General features: G+C 41.6%; 1 protein-coding gene across 6 annotated transcripts in view; it reads right to left on the minus strand.

The window, feature by feature from the left end:
- Positions 1-15,791, minus strand: part of pcnx1 (pecanex 1) — a 356,856-nt gene that overhangs the window by 115,217 nt on the left and 225,848 nt on the right. For 5 of the 6 annotated variants that reach the window (XM_038784415.1, XM_038784439.1, XM_038784431.1 and 2 more), the window contains 4 exons: positions 14,425-14,482; positions 6,822-7,036; positions 3,921-4,074; positions 3,798-3,830 (listed from right to left, as the gene is read on the minus strand). In XM_038784415.1, the coding sequence (XP_038640343.1) occupies positions 3,798-3,830; positions 3,921-4,074; positions 6,822-7,036; positions 14,425-14,482 (460 nt within the window). The remainder of the gene's footprint in view (positions 1-3,797; positions 3,831-3,920; positions 4,075-6,821; positions 7,037-14,424; positions 14,483-15,791) is intronic. The other variant, XM_038784424.1, reaches the window with a different exon arrangement.

Genomic DNA, 15,791 nt, shown 5'->3' on the forward strand with positions numbered 1-15,791 from the left:
TTTCTCACTACTGTGTTAATTTCCTCTTTAACCAGCAGTGCCACGCCACCCCTTTTTCTTTCATGTCTGTCCTTCCTAAATACTGAAAACCCTGGGACATTCAGTTCCCATCCCTGGTCACCCTGCAGCCATGTCGCCGTAATCCCAATTATATCATACCCATTTATATCTATCTGCGCGATTAGTTCATCCACTTTATTGCAAATGCTCCATGCATTAAAACACAGAGCCTTTAAGTTTGTCTTCTTCACATCGTTTGTCTTGCTCCCAATATTTTTCTCTTTTGCCCTGTGCGAATTTTGCCCTTGGTTTCTCACCTATCACTTTTCTTATTCACTTTTTTACATTTTGTTTTGTCCTTGCTCCCTCTTTCTCTGACTCCTTGCATAACTTCCCTTTCCCTGGCATATTAGTTTAAACTCTCCCCAACTGCTCTTTCGAATAGCCCCCCTAAGACATCAGTCCCAGTCCTGCCCAGGTGTAACCCGTCCAGTTTATACAGGTCCCACCTCCCCCAGAACCGGTCCCAATGCCCAGGAATCTGAAACCCTCCCCTTGACACCATCTCTTCAGCCACGTAGTAATCCAATATGTCCTGTCATTTCTACTCTGACTAGCACATGGCACCGGTAGTAATCCTGAGATCACTGCCTTTGAGGTCTGATTTTATCATCTTCCTTCCTAGCTTCCTGTATTCTGCTTTAGGGATGTATATGGCAGAGCCTTCCAGATGATCACGGCACCGGAAGCAGATTTTAAGAAGTTCAACAGTGTGTTCTATGATGAGTCTAGTGGAGGCTTGAGCTTGATTGCATTGCTCCTCTGCCTCATTCTGGGGGTGCCTCACTAGTGGCGTCAGCCATGTACACAGGGTATAGCCCTCGTCACCGAGCATCCATTCATCAACCTGGACAAAAAGCTCTGCGAGCCGTGAGTTGCGCAAGACGTGGCATCTTCCTGCGAGGGAAGCACTGAATTGCATTATTCTTCTCTGTGGTCCCACACCAGTTGTACATCGAGTGAAACCCTTTATAATATAAATGTAGTAGGCTGGTTTCCTGGGAGTCCCTTTAGGTCAGTCAAATGCACGCAATATGTCCTCCACCCACACCCAAACCACCCACACGAAGCAACTCTCCACCCACCTCAGCAACCCTCTTCACACTTCAATCAAGCTTACATTCCAAGAAGCTGTATTTGACACAAGACCTAACAGTAAGGTCCGTAACTTTTCAGACGCGATGCCCACCTTCTATCCTCCCTCTCAGCCACACACCTCCACTCTTGATCCATCCAACATAACCTTTCAGGTAGGTGGATTTGAGGAAAACTCTTTTCACACAGAGGGAATCTAGAACTCACTGCCTGAAAGGGTGGTAGAGGCGGGAACCCCAACAACATTTAGATGGGCATTTGAAATGCCAGTGCATACAAGGTAACGGACCAAGTGCTGGAAAATGGGATTCGAATAGATAGGTACATGATGGCGGAACAGACACAATGGCTAAAGGGCCTCTTTCTGTGCTGTCAAACTCATGACTCCTCCCTTTGGCTGTAACAGTTCTCTGTGACACCCAATATCCTGAATTCAACCCTAAGAACCCAATTGATAGCAGCAATCCCTCCCTTTAGGCCCATCGGCCATCTTTAATACAACGCTGGATCCACCTAACCCCACCCCTTCAAAATCACCTTACCCATGACACTAGTCCCTTCTCCCTCCACATTTCCTTTCATCCGAAGACTCCCCTTTGACCAACCTTGCTTCTCTCCTCCACATCTCCCTGCACCCAAAGACCCATCTCTGGTAACCCTCCCTTTCATCTGCCTTCACCCAAACACCACCTTCTGTTTGCCCATCACCTTGTGTCAGAGTTCAACTTGGTTAACCACTTACTTTAGTCACGGTTGACTGGTGCATGCTACCTTTAAGTGAACATGAACCGGGTGCCATGAGGTTTTCATACGCCGCTGACTTTATCTTGAAGCTATCACTTAAGCGAAAACTACTTCACAGCAATAAATATTCATGGCATGCAAAAGTACAACAAGTAGGAACCCGACACAGCCAGTGTAATCCTCAACATGCCGCAAAGATGCCATTAACTTTATCGCTTCATCCCGCCGTCAGATTCTTAACAAGGGGGTGAAAGGTTATCAGTGGTAGGCTGGAATATGGGGTTGAGGTTACTATAAGATCAGCCATGACCACTTGAATGACGGAGTAGGCTTGAGGGGCCAAGTGGTCTACTCCTGCTCCTAATTTGTATGTTCGTATCTATGTCCGCTCTTGTGGGCTCCATAAAATTCCACCCTCCAATAGTACAGATTCAATCACTTAGACTCGGTGACCTCTAGCCAGGCAGTCTGCAAGGCTTATATTAGTAATTTTAGAAAAACACTAAAGACATAAAAATATATATTCAAAAAATAAACGTAATTGTGCCTGAGTGACGAGGTTATAAAAACCTTCAATCTGAAATAAAAACTATCAATGCTGTAAATAAAGCAGACCATTCAACATCTATAAAGTGACAGATTGATTTTTTTATCAGAACATTATTAATATGCCTTTTTGATTTGAGTTAATAATTAGTCCTCTTAATTATTTAATTTATAACTGGGTTCACAATGGCATGGTGCTCTCTTTAACATAATTTGATGCTCAAGGCTTGACATTCAGAATGACAGTGATGGCCAAATGAGTTTTTGGTTCAGTTTGAAGTGTTTGTTATGTCTGCTTCTTCATTTGATACAGCCATTGATCACAGAATAAGTTTTCAAAAATGAGAGGTCACTGTGAGCAGCTGTGATGAAAATCTCTCAGTCTTGTGATGAAGACTATTGTTGCAACTAGTTCCAAAGATGTCCAACATTTTAGCTGCTTTTCTCAGTCATAAAGCTGCTCTGACGATGAACAAAAAAAATTATAAACAAAAAACTTACAGTATGGATTTCACAGTCAGTGCCAAAGCAATGGCATTCACCACTGACCTCAAAGAAAGCTGCCTACCAATAGCAAGCAATCTTTGCTACGTGGCTTTACCCTTTCCTGGTGAGAATTTGAACCTGGCGCCAGGCTAAGTAGGTCGCCAACAAGTCATCAAACAGGGTAACCAGCTAATCACAGTGAAGTAGTTTCACTGACAGCAAAATGCTCTGAATATTTCACTTTTAATTAAAACTTTCCAGAGAAAATAAATGATTGCAAAATACACATGGGATTAAGGTAGACACTGAAATACAATAAGTATGTTTGAAAAACATTTATTTTTAAAATGTCTTTTTTTTTATTAGGGTGGAGAAATCTGACATACCACAAATATAAAATTAGTTTTTCAGGACAAGTGAGTCTCTTCAGCACTAATTGTGAACCGAGTACATGGTAAAAACCTAATTGCATATCATTCAACAAAATTTAACTTTTTCAAAGCACTTTACAGCATAAAGGGACAAGTTTTGTCAGTTCAGTCATTTTAACTTGACTCCATTCTAGGAGGACTTCAACTGAGAAGGACAGTAATGATGAACAGCAACTTCTGGCTCCATGTTTAATTGCACACTGGGAACTCTAGATGTTGATGGCTGTTGTCAGGTTAAGAGGAGTAACGACAGTGAACGCTAACAGTTCCGCCATCGTTACTACACAAAATCCAGACCAGTGTATCACAGGGTACAGTTATCTGTCACTATACTTTTCCCACTAGAAGACAGTTATTAAAATGAAAAGGTCTTTTGATAACTGGGTAAATGGAATAAAATATCTTATTTTCAAAGAGCAAGTTATTTAAACTTACATGTCTTGGAGAGGAGGAATCAGGCTGCACACTCTATTAAAATAAAATTCAATCATTGTAATTAATTGAGTAATATTTTATAATATAATGTGTAGTAATATTGTGACTAAAAACAACCCATACCTTCAAAAGTGAGTATTGGCAGCTGGCAATGACCAGGCAAAACTGGAAGATCCAAATGTCTTTAAAGAACCCATCTATTAACAAAACAGATCCAAGGAAGGCAACAAGAATTGCCAAAACAATGGCCAAAACATTCTCCACAATTTCCCGATTCCTAGGAACAAATCATAGACATATTAGTGTTCCAGTAGGCAACTCCAGACTGGGCACGCAAAATATAACTGATCCACTTCATTTGCTAATTTCACATAAGACCATGAAACGTAGGAGCAAAAGTTGGCCATTCGGTCCATCAAATCTGCTCTGCCATTCAATGAGATCATGGCTGATCTGATGATAATCCTCAACTCCACTGTCCCACATTATCCCCATGGCCCTTGAATCCCTTACTGATTAACATAAGCCTGCTTTAAAATGCCAAGCACCAAAGGGATGATGCATAGTCATAGGCCACTCTCACCTTCAGATTTATTTTTGTTCCACAGGTTTCTCGTTAGTTAAATGGAGCCAAGTTCAATTTTCATTCAGTATTTTTACTTGTTTCTGGGGATCATATTTCAGGATTCCATCCTACTACCTGTGTAACCGGTAACCTGCGTCTTTGAACCTTATCTGGCAAATCAAAAAGATGATCTCAGGTGCAACTGCTTTCTTGACCCTGTTGCTTTACTGCAAAATCTCAGCAAAAGCTACTGAATTTAAAATGTGTATGCAGCCAGGTACAAAATCTTTGACACAGAGACCGGTGAGAGTCGTGATGTTATGTAAATGTTATTTACATCAAATATTCTGAAATGTTAATGCTAGCCTTCCATGGTTACCTTTCTAAATGCCCATCCGGAGGCAGCTAAATAAACATGAAGTGCTTTCCCCCAGGCAATATTGCCAAAAGCCCTGGGGAAGCAACTTCTAGGGAGCTGAGCAGCATGACACAAAGCATTTTAAAATGATGGGAGAGAAACTAGCTGAAAGAGTATCAGTGTGGTGCCCTCAACATGGATGTCGATCTCACTTTAATAGCAGCAAACACACATTTCTTTTTTTGAGGCTTTCGGATTGTTTTTTGGAACTAGCCCCTCTGCAGAACCAATCAGCCTGGAAGAGACCAGCGCCAGATTTCAAATGTGACAATCAGAGTGTGGGACTGGAAAGCAGCTTAAATGGAACCTGCACTATCCCAAGCCACAGTGAAATGGTACCTTAAAACATCAACATATGTACTTATGTCCAGGTGTTAATGGTCATGAGTGTTGTGGAATGTTTCCCAGCATATTCAGTGCTGAAACTTTTGAACCTTTGAACAGCAACTGTTTCACAGAGGTAACCATAAATATAAAATTTCTCACCTTATTTTATGCCCATTGAATCACAAAATGCTCAGAATAAGCAAGACAACTTTGCAAATGGTTTATCAAAAAGCAATCAATTTACTTTATACACTCAAATTTCCTTTAGAGTTTTCCTAATATAAAGCAAAATACATAATTTAATTTAAAAATTACCAATTAAGGGGCAACTTAGCGTGGCCAATCTGCCTACCCTGCACATCTTTGGGTTGTGGGTCTGAGGCCCACGCAGACATGAGGAAAATGTACAAACTCTACACGGAGTGTGACCCAGGGCTGGGATCGTACCACTGCACCACCGTGCCGCCCCATATATATATATATATATATATATATATAAAGACATTGACAGTGATAAACCATTGCGTATTGTTATTACTGTAAAGCAAGGCAAAGGACACTTTTCTCCATTTCCCTTAAGCTATCCATGATATTTGAAAAGCCTAAAATGCCAAGCATGAAATAATTTCAATTTTATGATGCAATAAACTACCTTGAATTATTCATATCAATTTTACAGATTGAGTCACCCTGCCTGTTATACAACAAACTGCTGCTTGATTAAAACATATTTTTAAAAAATCATGATTATCACAATCAACTGGTTAATAAGCAGGCACTAATCCCTAGTGGAGATGGTGTACCCAACTATCTATGGTTGGAGCCAGCAGTTCAAACAACATTTAGTAGTGTGTCCTTCAACATGGACCCAATTTGCTGATGCTGTCTCAGACACTGTAAACAGTAACAGGGCTTTAAATTAATTCAGAACATGGAGTTCTGGGCAGTTTGAATTGAATTCCATTTGATCACAGACTTTAAATTATACAGAGAGAACGTTCAACTCATTAATGTGAGGTTCCTGTTTCCTTCATTTATTTTAAATCAGATTAAGGCCAATTCTATGAGAACAAGAGCCTAATGTGAGAACATTTAAAAGCATAATAACCATCTTTCATGGGGTACGCAATTAATGTCCTATTGCCTTCAGTTATTTCATTTCAGATTTTTATGGGGATTCAACAAAATCCTGGTTTGAACCTACAGATTGCATTTTTGAGTAGGAGCTGGAGAGCTATTAAAAGTAGTTATGTACACGTGACAGTTCCAGATTTGATTCCTGCTTTTTGAAGAGTTCACTCATATTAAGTGGGACACCAAATGATCTTAGGGCCCCTAAGGACACTAAAAAAGAGTTAGACCGAGCTCCCATTCTTTATCACTTTTCAATCATGCATGGTAGAATCTGCCAGATGAGAACAATATTGGAGAACTATGATGATGTGCTCAATGGTTAGATAATGTGTTGGTGTTCACTCTGTTTCTTTGCACATAAAGACTGTCCAATCAAAACACTGGCAACCAGAGACTTGCTGATGCCCATGGAACTGCACCAAGAGATAAAGCAAAATCCAGAAAACTAGAAACAAAAAAATCAAGCCTCACTGCATGATAACATTTTTAATTTTGCTACCATAGTAGAGTGGAGTACATAAGTCTTGAAAATCTATGTGAATCCATGCCTTTGTCACCTCAAGCAGTTATCACCTCTTACCTATCAAACAATGCTAATAGTGTTAGGCGGTCAAAGTTCACTCCTATCCATATCTTGGGAAGGATCCAGAACCGGTAGTAGTGCTTGATTTTCTGAGCCTCCTCTTGTGGCTGAATGTGATCTTGTAGGTCCGGACTGAGATTGGTGTCCTGCTGTTCCAGGAGATCAGGATCAATTGTCAACAACCTGTTCAGTCGAATCTGTGGAAGAGACAACTGCAACTGGGTTGGTCTAAGCTGTGTTTAAAACATTCTGGTGTGCAAAGTTACAGTGTTGATTTGAAGAAAATTTTGAGCCAAACAAACTGACATAGAACCATGGAAAAGCTACAGCACAGAAGGAGGCCATTAGGCCCATCCTGTCCATGTCAGCCCGAGGAAACCCAGGTTCCCTTTCTAATCCCACCTTCCTGCATCTGGTCCATAGCTCTGTATCTTACAACACTTAAAGTGCAGATCCAGTTACATTTGAAAAGAGTTTAGGGTCTCTGCTTTCACCACCAAATCGGTCAATGGATTTCAGAAACCCACGACCCTCTGCGTAAAAATGTTCTTCCTCATATTTCCTCCACACCTTCTGCCATTTACCTGAAATCTATGCCCCCTAATCATTGATCCCTCCGCCAAGGGGAAAAATTTAATCCATATCATAGCGTCATAGTCTTACAGCACAGAAAATGCCCTTTAGGCCATCACATCTGCACTGGTCAAAAACAACCACCTAACTATTCTAATCCCATTTTCCAGCATTTGCCCCGTATCGTCTGATATGCCTTGGCATCGCAAGTGCACATCAAAATACTTCTTTCTTTTTTTAAATTTTAGAGTACCCAATTATTTCTTTCCAATTAAGGGGCAATTTAGTGTGACCAATCCACCTACTCTGCACATTTTTGGGTTGTGGGGGCGAAACCCACGCAGACCAAAATACTTCTTAAATGTTATGAGGGTCTATGTCTCCATCACCCTCTCAGGCAGCGAGTTCCAAACTTCCACCACCCTCCGGGTGTAAAAGCTTATCCTCACATCCCCTCTAAACCTCCTGTCCCTTACCTTAAATCTATGGGCCCTGGTTTTTCCCTCCACCAAGGGGAAAAGGTTCCTTCTGTCTACTCTTACCTATGCCTCTCATAACTTTACTTATCTCAATCATTTCACATCCCTCCTATAATGTGGATTCCAGAACTGTGCACAATATTCTAGCTATGGCCTAATCAATGTTTAACAAGTTCCAGCATAACCTCCCTGCTCCAAACTCTATGCCACAGTTAATAAAGGCAAGTATACCATATGCCTTCTTAACCACTGTATCCACCTGCTCTGCCTTAAGTGACCGGTGTACATGCACACGGAGGTCCCTCAGATCTTCAGTGTTTCTCAGGGTCCTGTCATTCATCGTGTATTCCCTTGCCTTGTTTGTCCTTCCCAAAAGCATCACCATACACCTCTCGATTGAATTCCATTTGTCACTGATCAGCCTGTCTATATCCTTCTGTAATCTAAGGGTATCCTCCTCACTATTTATCACCCCACCAATTTTTATATCATCCGCGAATTTACTGATCAACCCTCCTACATTCATATCTAAATCATTTCTATAAACCACAAACAGCAAGGGCCTGCAAGACTCCACTGGACACAGGTTTCCAGGCATACAAACACCTTTCGACCATCAACGTCTACTTCTTGCCAATCGTCAATTTTGTATCCACTTTGCCAAATTTCCTTGGATCCCTTGGGCTCCTTTGCTATCAGTTTCCCATGTGGGATCTTATCAAAAACCTTGCTGAAGTCCAGGATTACCATGCCAAGTGCATTTCCCTCATCTACACACCTGGTCACCTCTTTGAAAAATTCAATCAAGTTAGTCAGACATGACTTCTGGTTCTAGAATTCTCCACCAAGGCAAACAATTTTATTCTGTCCACACTACCTCACCCCTCATAATTTTGTACACCTCAATCAAGTCACCCAACAGCCTTCTTCATTCCAAGGATATTAACCCAAACCTATTCAATCTTACCTCATAGCTACACTTTACTAGCCCTGGCAACATTCTCGTAAACCTCTTCAGCACTCTCTAGAACAATTATGCCCTTCCTGTAATGTGGTGGCCAGAACTGCACACAATATTCCAGTTGTGACCTCACCAATGTTCTATACAATTCCAACATTATATCCTTCCTTTTATGTTCTTTCCTTTGCCAATGAAGGAGAGTATTCCATATGTCTTCTTTATAACCTTGTCTACTTGAGCTGCTGTCGTTAGGGACCTGCGTACTTACATGCCGAGATCTCTCACTTCATCTACCCTTCTTAGTATGTTTCCATTTATTGCATACTCTGTATAATGGTTTGACCTCCCTAAATGCACCTCATACATGTATGCTAAAATCCATCTGCCACTTCACCATCCAATCCACCGTCCCATCTACATCATTTGGAGAGTATAGCTTTCCTCTAGATTATCCGCTACACGGCCAATCTTTGTGTCATCTGCAAATTTCCCAATCATGCTCCTCACGTTTACGTCCAAATCATTAATATAGAACACAAACTGTAAGGGTCCCAACACCGAGCCATGTGGAACACCACTTGAAACATTTTCTATTCGCAAGTTATCATAGAATTTACAGTGCAGAAGGAGGCCATTCGGCCCATCAGGTCTGCACCGGACCTAAGAATGAGCACCTTACTTCAGCCCACACCTCCACCCTATCCCCATAACCCAACCTAACCTTTCGGACACCAAGGGGCAATTTATCATGACAAATCCACCTAACCGGCACACCTTTGGACTGCAGGAGGACACCGGAGCACCCGGAGGAAACCCATGCAGACAAGGGGAGAAAATGCAAACTCCACACAGTCACCTGAAGCTGGAACTGAACCCAGCACCCTGGAGCTCTAACCACTTTGCCACAGTGCCGCAGTTTGCCACATTACCCTGTAGCCCATGGGCATTTACTTTTCTGACCAAGCTGCCATGTGGAACCTTGTCAAACGCCTTGCCAAAATCCATGTACACAACATCCACTGCACTACCTTCATCAACCCTTCTCGTCACTTCCTCAAAGAATTCAATCGAATTTGTACAGCAAGACCTTCCTTTAACAAATCTATGCTGACAATCCTTGATCAGTCTGTGATTTTCTACGTGACCATTAATCCTATCTCTCAGGATTGATTCTATTACTTTTCCCACCACCGGCTTATGACTAACTAGCCTTTCCTTTGATCCCTCTTCAAACAATGGAACTACATTTGCATGTCTCCTGTCCTCCAACAACTCCAACAATATCTCACAGTGTTCCTCCTGGGTTACTATATCTGAATCATCCCTTTCATTGTAAACACCAAGACAAAATATTAATTTAAAACCCTTCCCACAGCTTCTGCATCTACATACAAGTTCCCTTCTTCATCTCGATAGGTCTCATCTTTTCCTTAACTAATCTTTTACCATTAATATATTGATAAAGTATCTTTGGGTTTCTTTTGATTATGTGCTAATCTTTTTTCATGCTCTCTTTGATTTTCTTATTTCTTTTTTTACATCCTATAGGTGTCTAGGCTATCTGCAGTGCTTAGTTCTTTGTGCCTTTTTACGCTTTCTTTTTCTGTTTGATCTTCCCCTGTATTCCTCTAGACAACCAGGAGGGTCTAGATTTGGCAGTACCACTCATTTTTGGAGTGGACATGTCTACTTTGTACATTTAGGATCTTGCTTTTCAGTGCTTCTCACTGGTTTTCCACTGATTTATCCTCCAGCAGTGCTGAGCAGCCCACTTCAGCCAAGTCCCTTTCCCTTCTCATTCCTTCAAAATTTGCCTTCCCGTAGTTCAAAACTTTTACTCTTGCTTTATCTCTGTCCCTTTCCATGGTAATACTAAATCTAACTAAATTGTATTCACTATCCCCAATATGGTCACCAGCTGTCACTTCACCCACTTGCCCTTCTTCGTTCCCCAAAACTAGGTCTAGAATTGCATCTCCTCTCATTGAGTTTGTCACGAATTGATTGAAAAACATTTCCTGGACACACCGCATGAATTTTTCTCCCTCAGTGCTGTATTGCTTGAATCCGGGTTGATATCGGGATGGTTAAATTCTTCTACTATTATTGGCCTCTTGCAGAAATTTGCCTACATACTTTTTCTTCTACCTCCCTTTCACTGATTGGGGGTCTGTAGTTTAGTCCCAGTAGTGTGACTGCCCTTTTTTTATTACTAAGCTCAACCCATGAAGTCTCGTTTTTTGACCTATTTAGTATATCATCCCTTCTCACAACTGGAATTGATTCTTTAAGCATTAGAGCATTAGTGTTGCTCTCCCTCCTTTTTTTTAAATCTCCCACTCTATCATGTCTGAAGACTCTATAAGCAGGAATACTGAGATGCCCATGTTGCCCCCCCCCCCCCCCCCCCCCCACCCCCCTCACAGCCAGGTTTCCATTATAGCAATGACATCCTGCTGCCATGGGTCTACCTGTGCCCTTAACACATCCATCTTATTTTACAATTTTTCTTGCATTGAAGTGTAAACAATTTAACCCCGTCAATTTCCCTTGCTGGACTCATTTTAAAATTTGCTTCTTCTGTAATTCCGCGTTTCTCTCTACATCTTCTGCATCACTAGCTAATGTTTTACCTCCATTTTTCTGATCTGAATCTGACCTAACTGATCTTACTCCTGGGATCCCCATCCCCCCCACCCAATGTTCCAGCAAACAAACTCGCAAGCCCAACACAAATTGAGCTTCCCTCCAAGACAGTCTGACTCTCATTACCAAGCTTTTCAAAAAGGAATTTGGTTGACAAGACCTGATTGGATATTTTTCAATTACTATTCTTTACATTGCTATTTATTTGAAAATATAAACTTTTTTAAAAGTCTGTTGAACTCTTAATTTGTAATTTTATAGCTGCTACACAAGAGTATTTTGTGATGTTAAGTAGAGTTACATTCGATCCAGTGAGTGGGGCAACTGTTAACCAGGATACATAAGACGCTTGTTTTTGAAAATTTCACAGATTAATTAGATCTAGAGTCATAAAAAAGCTTTTTTAAAAACACCATTTTATGTTCCAGTGGCATTTACTGTCTCAATAATTATGGCCTTTTCATGCCATTATAACAGATGATAATCGAAAACCAGAAACAATATGCATTTGAGACCTCCGACACATGACATTGTTATTCCACTAGTACAACCTATTATGTGAGAAAAGATTACTAAGTATCCAAATACACCCTCTGCCATGCAATTCAGACACACTATGGCCCAAATCTTACCATATCTGGTTCATCAGAGATCTGACTGAAGTTGGGAAATCCGCAACAAGACCAGATGTGCACACATGCACTGAAATTGTCCAGGAAGTTCAAACTTCCAATGGGTAGATTTGCACTTCCCAGGACCCAATGTCAGAGACTTGGGCCAGATAGGTGGGACTTATCTACCTTTGGATAGCCAGAGACTTTCCCCAGGGCGGAAATGGCTGCCACGAGAGGACATAATTTTAAGGTGGCTGGAGGACGGTATAGGGGAGGAAGGTATAGGGGAGATGTCAGAGGTCGGGTTTTTACACAGAGAATGGTAGGTACATGGAATGCACTGCCAGCGGAGGTGGTGGTGTCAAAGTCATTAGGGACATTTAGGCGACTCTTGGACAAGCACATGGACAGCAGTAAATTGAAGGGGTATAGATTAGGTTGATCTTACATTAGGATAAGTGGTCGGCACAACATCGTGGGCCAAAGGGTCTGTACTGTGCTGTACTGGTCTATGTTCTATGGACATATGCTGGAAATGTTATGCTTGTTAATACCTGGTCTAACTCAGTGATTAGCCATCAAAATCCTCCTCCATTGATTCCCTTCATCATCTCTAAGACCTGACAGGACTACACCCTCCACTCCCACTCTGACCTAACCCAACCATCCCGTCCACCCAACCACCCCTTGACCTAACCACCCACCACTATCACTATCCCTACCCGAACCAAGCCGACTACCCACTCATCCATTCGTCCACACTTCCATTCACTAACTCACTCACTTAGTGAAAGACTTGAAACCTTTGAAAAGTTATTTGAATCCAGCAGCTAATGCTGAGAGGGGCGGGGAGCCTCATTTTTTCTTGTGCTCAATGTTTTTCCCTGGTGATGTCTGCACTCACCCATCACTGCTTCAGCCAGGATCGAAAGTCCCAGCTGATAAATTGAGAAAGAGTTGAGTCACAGAAATCTTTGTGGGCATCTGACTGCAAGATATGGGCAAATGTCTCTCTCGGTCAGTCAATTAGAAAGTTCACAAAAGCTAAGATAAAAATGTCTTAAACTGACTCAAAACTGTTAGCATATCTTTTCGTTCCCACACACATTGACCAGCTTGCATGTCTTAGTAATATTTCCTGTTACTGTAGAAAATTTAACCATATACTTTCAACGGTATCTGAAAAGTAGCAGTAACGCCAAAATGGATCCTTGACTTTCTGACCAACAGACCACAGTCAGTAAGAATGAACACCAACACCTCCTCCACAATAGTCCTCAATACCGGTGCCCCGCAAGGCTGCGTACTTAGCCCCCTACTCTACTCCCTGTACACACACGACTGCATGGCAAAACTTGGTTCCAACTCCATCTACAAGTTTGCTGACGATACGACCATAGCGGGCCAGATCTCGAATAACGACGAGTCCGAATACAGGAGGGAGATAGAGAACCTAGTGGAGTGGTGTAACAACAACAATCTCGCCCTCAATGCCAGCAAAACTAAAGAGCTGGTCATCGACTTCAGGAAGCAAAGTACTGTACACACCCCTGTCAGCATCAACAGGGCCGAGGTGGAAATGGTTAGCAGTTTCAAATTCCTAGGGGTGCACATCACCAAAAATCTGTCCTGGTCCACTCACGTCAACGCTATGACCAAGAAAGCACAACAGCGCCAATACTTCCTCAGGAAACTAAGGAAATTCGGCATGTCCACATTAACCCTTACCAACTTTTACATATGCGCTATAGAAAGCATCCTATCGGGCTGCATCACAGCCTGGTATGGCAACTGCTCGGCCCAGGACCGCAAGGAACTTCAGAGAGTCGTGAATACCGCCCAGTCCATCACATGAACCTGCCTCCCATCCATGGACTCCATCTACATTTCCCGCTGCTGGGGGAAAGCAGGCAGCATAATCAAGGATCCCTCCCACCCGGCTTACTCACTTTTCCAACTTCTTCCATCGGGCAGGAGATTCAGAAGTCTGAGAACAGACTCAAAAACAGCTTCTTCCCCACTGTCACCAGACTCCTAAATTACCCTCTTATTGACTGACCTCATTAACACTACACCCTGTATGCTTCAACCGATGCCAATGCTTATGTAGTTACATTGTATATCTTGTGTTGCCCTATTATGTATTCTCATGTATTTTCTTGAATTTTGTTTAATTCCCTTTTCTTCCATGTACTGAATGATCTGTTGAGCTGCTTGCAGAAAAATACTTTTCACTGTACCTCGGTACACGTGACAATAAACAAATCCAATCCAATCCAATCCAATGCATTATTTTCAGTAGACACAGCATTTTCCCAAATACTTACTAGATCATGTGGATAAAATCTAACTGAGGTAGAGCTTGATAGATGAGAATCTGTGTCCCTGTAAGGGAAAAATAAAACCACTTTAATTTGTGAAAATAATAAAATGTACGTGTCGTGACCGAGAGGGAGTATCATAAATTAGCATCTAGCTATTTTCACTTTTTTTAAGGTCTTAGGCAACACTGTAAATAGCTTGAATGTCTCAGAGAGAAAGAGAGGAAGATATTAATCTTCAGAACATGAGGTTGACATTTTACAGTTGAAATGCTGGACAGCCTGCAAGCTGTAAATAACATAGACTAACCTTGAATTGAGGGACAGCTATTAAAAACTCTTGCTCTGTCCAATATTCTCCGTCAGACAAATCCTGTCAATCATGATTTCCAGCTACATTCCACATACATTGAAAAACACAATCAAGTGCACATAAGGAACTGGTTTGGGTCTGCTCTCAATTTGAACTGTTGATGCATTTAAATGAGTGTACTGACAGATTTTGAATTCTGGCATGCATGTGTGATGATGACCTGTCACCTTTCTGCTAAATCTCACCTGAAGATAAAATTAGCAACGCATCTGTTCCGCTGTCATGCAGACTAGTTGAGGTTCAAAAGTACACCAACACTAATTAGAGTTCAGAGTTCCACCTCAAAATTAGGAGCAAATTATCCATGACAATATGAAATGATTTAAAAAGGACGGGAACGCTTCCAGGTTCCATGCAGCCTATTTCAACTTCTCAGCTCTTGGTCATAATAGGTTACAGAGCTTCAAGTGCATGTTCAATTTTTTTGTGCTGAGTTAGTTGTTCTCAGCCGGGGTGTACTGCAATTGTCTTGAACCTTCCTGGAATAGGAAGGGAAAAATAAATTAGCTGAAGGTTCCTGAACGATGTCCAGTTATCCTACTGCCAAATGTGTCGGGTATCAGCATTGGGTAAAGAGAGAGCTGGACTTAGCTGTGATTCCACCTAATTTGTATGGTTAAATAACCTGAAATAATTCACTCTACTCATGACAAGGCGGCCAGTAATGTCGGCCTCCTATGCCATGGAGGATGTCACAACCCAACGTCAAATTGTATCCCCAAGCATGATGTACTAACACGAGAAGAGAAAAAGGAATTACAAAAACATTAAATGAAAAGGACGATCTAGAAATAACAGATCAGTCATGATCTAATACAATAGCAGATTAAACTGGAGGGGCTGATATGACTAAAATGTTCAAGGTGGAGATTGATAGATTTTTGTAGGCTACAATATCATGGCGGGATATGAGAAAAGCCAGGAACATGCAGTTAAGCTACAAATCAACCCTTGTCTAATTGAATGACAAACCAGGGTTGGGGAGCTCAATGCCCTACGG

Source organism: Scyliorhinus canicula, chromosome 2, assembly GCF_902713615.1.
Source record: "Scyliorhinus canicula chromosome 2, sScyCan1.1, whole genome shotgun sequence".
NCBI lineage: Eukaryota > Metazoa > Chordata > Chondrichthyes > Carcharhiniformes > Scyliorhinidae > Scyliorhinus > Scyliorhinus canicula.